The following is a 6,444-nucleotide window of genomic DNA, read 5'->3' on the forward strand; positions in this document are numbered from 1 at the left end:
GAGCTGAAGTTGTTTTTATTTGTGCTTTAACTGAAAGACCGAGCAGCTGACTGGACGGGGCTGCAGCTGACTGGAAGGGGCTGCAGCTGACTGGACGGGGCTGCAGCTGACTGGACGGGGCTGCAGCTGACTGGACGGGGCTGCAGCTGACTGGACGGGGCTGCAGCTGACTGGAAGGGGCTGCAGCTGACTGGACGGGGCTGCAGCTGAAATTATTTATTCCATATTCCAGAAACAATGGATGGAATGGATCAGGTGGATAAATGTTTATTCTCCCCTTCCTTATGAAACAAGATGAATCTAAAGAGACAGTCTTCTTGTACTTACAGTTATTTATTGTATTCCTTTATTTAACACAGACACATGAACATGGCTTCATCTGTCAAATGATTACATGCAGGTTTGTAGCCGTGGCAATGTTGCAGTCCCTGCTCGGCTTTTAGGATTTGAACAGAATGATTAGACTTAAAGAGAAAGAGTTATACTTTACAAATACAGAAACATGATCACGTCGTTACAGTTAAGAGACTGAACGAGACCAAACAGGAAGTCGTTTTAGAGTACCACTGCCGAAAAGAAAACTTACAAAAACTCTTATTGTCACTGCAATACACATTTTAAAAAAGGGTAGATAAGCAATGTTTTTTAAATGCTGTGCATGTGTTTTTAACTATTTAAGGTACTTTGAGCTGTTTATGACCTGATGTGAGTGTTAGTGTGAATGTTTGTATGTTTTCATGTTGAGCCTCAACAAAAGGTCATTTTCTGTCACAGTGTGATAGACAATAAAGTTTTTTGAATCTTTGAATCTTTGAATCAGTAAAGTGAGGATTATAAGAGGAAACAGACGTGCTTCAGGTTTCAGCCTCTGTACCAATGAAATGAAAGAACTCTTTTGTACCATACGATAAACGTGGGAACGATCCATTGACCAATGACAAACATCTTCCACTAGTCTACAGCTCGTCTTTTGGTTTTGTAATCATCTTCTTCTTCTTCTCCTCTTTGTGGAACACCTTCCCGTCCGCCTGCTTCCTCCAGCTCAGTTTGACGTCTTCTTCTTTCAGCCCCTGATCCTTCAGCTTCTGTTTGAGCTGCACATACAGAAACAGGAAACAGAGAAACTGAGGATACAATTACAAAATAAAACAGGAAATCAAAATCAAGCAACAACAACAGGAAATAAACAAAGTAAACTAAGAGTCAATCATGACAGTGTGCGATTGAGACAGTGTGCAGGAGTTTTGATACTGAATGTTGCCTTGGACTTCTATATTTGTTGCCATGGTAACAAAGAGGCATCGGTAAAGTAAAATCATTACTAGTTTCATGTGGAAGTTTCAAATTGTGGTACGGTGAAATTGACTGGGAGTGAAAGCTGCTCTGGTGTTTCCCTCTGCTACACAGCTGTTATATTTATTCAGTTAGAACATCTGTATCATGATGGACGGGCGTGTACCTGCTTCAACATGGCGTCCATCACTGCAGCGTCATTCAGATCCAGAGAGGAGCTTCTCTTCACCAGCCTCACTTTGACCACTCGTGAAAGTGAAGCGTCTTTGAGAAGCAGACAGACGGGATCATTCATGATGTGTGTGTGTGTGTGTGTATGTGTGTGTGTGTGTGTGTGTGTGTGTGTGTGTGTGACCAGCCACCAATGATTAAATCCACAATGTAACATTAGGGAATGATAGCTCACCTCTGTAGCAGATGGATGCTCTCTTGTAGTGACAGGACCAGTCCTCCCATCTGCCTGACTTTTTAAAATGAGCGGCCACACATTTCTCGTTTTGTGAGCAGTTATTGGGTTCATTTTCACCCCAGTACCTAAACAAAGAATTACTTCCATCCATCCACTTCCAGGTCTCTCTGGAGAGGCCGATCCAAACCTTATGTCCTGAGCTCAGGTCCTGTATCTTCTGGTTCTCGTCCAGGTTTCTCACGCTGGCCAGGTCAGTGTGGTGTTCTCTGCAGTATCTCTGGGCCTCAGTCCATGACATGTTGGTGTTGATGAGGACAAAGGTCACATTCGACCCTGAAGAGAGACCACAGTGTTGTACCAAACTGAATCCAAGAAGTATCTGTGCCTCTTTGACAGTTTAAAACTCTGTGTGTATTAAATGTTCATAACGTTTAAATAATACATTCTTTATCATTTGATTCTGTGTATTCTTATCACATTAAACCGGGAACGACGGCACATCCTCCTCTTCTCTCGTCTCTGTTGACCGAGTCTGTGTTGGTGATAAAGTTTGGTGAACTTTGACCTGCATGTCTCAACAGTTTCTATGTAAAGCAGCTTAATGATCAACATCTATCTGCTTTGAATAAAGTTCCTGTGCAAACAACAGAGAGATGGAGGAGAACAAGAGTTCACTGTCATGTTTCATATTCTCACCTGTGACATCACTGCAGACTGGCTTGTAAAGTTTCTCACATGGTACATCGTTCCAGAGTCCAGTGTACATCTGTCCACAATGCTTTACACCGCGCTTATTGTTGGGTTCTTCAGGTGACCAGTGTCTGAAGGTGCTCTCTCCAGGTTTGTAGAAACTTCTGTCTGACAGTGACCACCTCCAGCTCTCCACGTCGTCGTACAAACCTATCCACGCCAGCTGAGAGGAGTGGAAGAAATGTTCAGACCTTTTTCTTTTTGCAGACTTTAGAACCAGCCTGTATGGATAGAATTTGGCGTCCCGTTTAACTACGATGGACATCATTTATTTGACGTTTAGATTTGATACTTTGGCTCATGTCCCCTCTGTTAACATGGAGGAGGAGGAGGAGCTTATCACCTTTACTGCAGCCTGTCACTAGAGGGAGCGCCAATCTTTTGGCTTTACTTTAGGGAAGCTGTCGTCCATCTTTTTATAGTCTATGGTGGGCAGACTCCAGGGTCTATCTCACACCGCTCCCTACACCCTGCCCCTCTGCGTCTGTCACACTGAGGCATTGACATCAACTCTCCATCATCACCTCCTCCACATGAAGCTAAATAAAATAAGGAAAATGTCCAGATTGAGTGTTTTTTATGCCTAGTTAGAGTCCGTGTCCATTAAGGACCCTCTTTAAGGCTGGCAGCGCCCACAAGACGCTCATTGATGCTGGGTTATGAAAGTTAACTTCTGCTTCCCTCCATCGTTGCTTTACATAGTTCTGTGTGAAAGGGGCCAGAGTGTTTACATTGAGGGTCTCTCTTGAGAAGTCTGTCCTTAAAACCCACCTACACAGTTTAAGGTTTCTCATCGGGGATTTGTTCTTAGCTAAGAATCTACAAACACACTCATACGCACATCTGAGTGCTGAAGTGTCAGAGTCTGTGTTTCTTAATCGGCATCCCGTGCTCGATCGTTTTTTAGACTTTTATCTGGACGTACCCGACGTCTCTGGACTCCCCGTACCGTCCTGTGGGACTTCTGTGGGAGTGGCACGCACACAAACCCCTGCAGTCTCACGCCCTTATACGGGAACAATATGTGTTTTTTCATGTAAATTAGGAAAAACACGCTCAAGCCTCCAGTTTATGAGTTCATGTCATTCATCAGTTGGAGAACACAGTTTGTTCAAGGACCCGTCATGAATCCCACATCGTACACATGCATCATTTGAGACAAATCTGAAGAAGATATTTGTGAATGACGCCCAATAAGAGTAGAGCGAGTTCTTGAATGTGTCTAAAAATAAAAAAGGAACCAAAGTGCCTGACTGACCTCTTTCCATAAAGTTGCTTTGAAATGAAGAAAGCATGAAGAGTTGACTCACATGGCTGTAGGAGACCATTCTCTTTGAATCTGCCTTTGTGTTCAGCAGCTCCACGTCCTTCATGTTGTCGATGGAGGCCAGGTCGGTGTATTTGTCTCTGCAGTAGCTCAGAGCTTCAGTCATGTTCTTTGCCTCATACACAAAATAATACTGACGTCCAGCATGTGTATAAAGGGCACACAGTCCTGCGGGGATGGACAGACATAGAGATGAACAATCAGAATCAGATTTATTGTCCAGGTATGCTTACACACACACACAAAGAATTTAACTTCAGTGAACTGTGCTCTCTTATGTACAGGTACAACATTACATATCAACAATAAACAGAATAAGAAAAGACTAATATTTACATAAATATGAAACAGTGCAGTGGTGAATAGTGCAAAAGATGCTGAAGTAACATGATGAGTAAAATGCAGATATGTGACAGATGGGTCAATTAAGATGTCAATTACAGTATTTACATAAATTAGTGTGCGTGTATTATCATTTAAATTAAATAATATATATATATAGACATATATGTATCTTCACAGTGACGGTTGGTTTAGAGTTATTTCACTGCGACAGGTCTGACACTCTGTGACTGTTTAGCGTTCATCAGAGTGACAGCCTGGGGGAAGAAACTGTTTTTATGACGGGTTGTTTTTGCGTACAGTGATCTGTAACACAATATAATAAGAGTATAATAATAGAATAAGAGGACATCGTCAAGCAATCGTCTTCTATTATCTCATAATGCTGTCACCAACGTTAACGACAGAAACATTGTATGAATGAATTAATCATTTTTTAAAGATGAAGTTGGTCTTGCCTGATACAGCGATGATGCTTAGAAGAACTTGATCCATCCTCTCGTGTTGTCCTCTCCGTCCGTCTGACTGTTCAGACCAAGTGACTCTCTGAGTGAAACATTCACTTCTTTTACGACTCTTCTGCAGACACATGGGGCCGTTATTGTCGACTCGTTTGCATATGATTTCATGCTGTTGGTGTTGACAGCCCTGAATGTTCCTTTTATATTTCAAATTCTATTTTGTCAAAAAGAAAAAAAAAATATTACAAATGTTTAGACAAAAGAATCCACCTTTCATGACAGCCCCATAAAATACTATTTTATCTCTGTCAATTAAAGATCAGGAAATTATTTTTTTTGAACTTTTCTAACCAAAAGTCAGTTTCTATGAGTAACACTGAAATATTTGAGCTTTGGCTCTTTTACACCAGCAGAACATGACCCAGTTTTTTTCTTTCATTTGAGCATATTTATATTTTGTTGTGATGAATAAACATCTTCTGTTTTCCATTCCAATGTCTGTTTGTGTTATTGTGTCACAGTGTACTAGCGGATAGTTTTGTTCGTGTTTAGTCCCGCAGTGTCAGAATCATGTTGTTTTTGTTCCATTTATAATTATTGTTTTGGATCCCGCGAAAGAATAAGATTGCGGTTACAAGCGGCAGAAATGAGTTTCCTCTGGAGGGTGCCTGGGCTCAGCCTGAGCGATAGGGTGAGGAGCTCAGACGTCCAGGGGGAGCCAGTTGAGGTGGTTCAGGCATCTGATTAGGATCCCTTTGGATGTTTTCTTGGCACCCTGGGTAGACCCAGGGCTGCGGGAGGGAACACCTGGGAATCCCCCAGGAGGAGCTGGAAGACGTTGCTGGGATGTCTGGGTTGACTTACTGCCACCGCGACTCGACATCGGATAAGATGGATGGACAGTATCCCACGCCTTTAATGCCCATGAGATGGAACGAGGTAGAAACGCGACTCTTGGCAGAATAACTGTAAATGATGTGCATTAGCCTCTCCAGAATTATGAACCCAATCGGCCAGGCGATGGCGCTGTAATTAAGAAAACAAAACTCCATCTTTGAAAGGCAACACCCCTCACACTGTCAGTCGGATTGACTTACAATCTGACAGCCAGGTCCAGCTCACTGTGCTCTACAAAAAGCTTGGACCGCCATGATGGATTTTCTGCCATTTTTATCACTGTCGACATCTCCTCCTAAACTGTAGATCCAATTGCGACCAAATTTGCTGTGGATGCTGATTGGATGAAAATGTTTAAATGTTTTATAAAGGTTGTTTATATCTTATTTATTTTATAAGATATTGACCAATAAACTTTGACAGGGGCGGACCTTATCAGAGAAATGGCCATAACTCATTAACGATTCATCCAGTCATCATAAATCTTGGTGCAGATGTTCAGGGTCTGGCTGGAAATGGGTGTTAGTACGTATTTTCATGGATTAATTCATCTTGATAATTCTGTGGACATATCTTTAAATTGTGTCAACCATCTCACAGTAATTCTTCTTTTGGGTCTGTGAAGCTGTAACCTTATATGGGTGAAGCACCTAAGTAGTAGCAGATCTGTGTTTGGAGAGGAGCCAACTATATGTTGTCAACAACTGTTTGCTAGACACAGAGTCTACATCTGATACGTATACAAATCAGTGTCATGTCATCTTTATTGTTTTATAGTGATGCACCCAAATAGGAAGGAATATGTTGGCTGTATCTTCTAGCAGAATATAAGCCACACTGTGTGATAAAGATTTGGTCCTACCAAAGAATTTAGATCCTGAACCAGTGCCAAAAATATCCAACCTGTGTATCCCAGAATTGGGATGCACTGTTGCACGAGGCAAACGTGTGAGATTCCTGCAGAG

At 42.1% G+C, this 6,444-nt stretch overlaps 1 protein-coding gene across 1 annotated transcript; it reads right to left on the reverse strand.

Annotated features, from left to right (window-relative positions):
* Positions 1-314: 314 nt before the first annotated feature.
* On the reverse strand, positions 315-4,662 carry LOC110004462 (macrophage mannose receptor 1). The gene is made up of 6 exons (XM_020660000.3): positions 4,580-4,662; positions 3,763-3,947; positions 2,399-2,615; positions 1,700-2,035; positions 1,460-1,557; positions 315-1,094 (listed from the first exon to the last, which is right to left on the reverse strand). Exons 1-6 carry the CDS (start codon positions 4,614-4,616, stop codon positions 957-959), a joined length of 1,011 nt encoding a protein of 336 aa, XP_020515656.2. The 5' UTR covers positions 4,617-4,662; the 3' UTR covers positions 315-956.
* Positions 4,663-6,444: the final 1,782 nt, after the last annotated feature.

The sequence above is a fragment of the Labrus bergylta genome, chromosome 12, assembly GCF_963930695.1.
Source record: "Labrus bergylta chromosome 12, fLabBer1.1, whole genome shotgun sequence".
Taxonomy (NCBI): domain Eukaryota; kingdom Metazoa; phylum Chordata; class Actinopteri; order Labriformes; family Labridae; genus Labrus; species Labrus bergylta.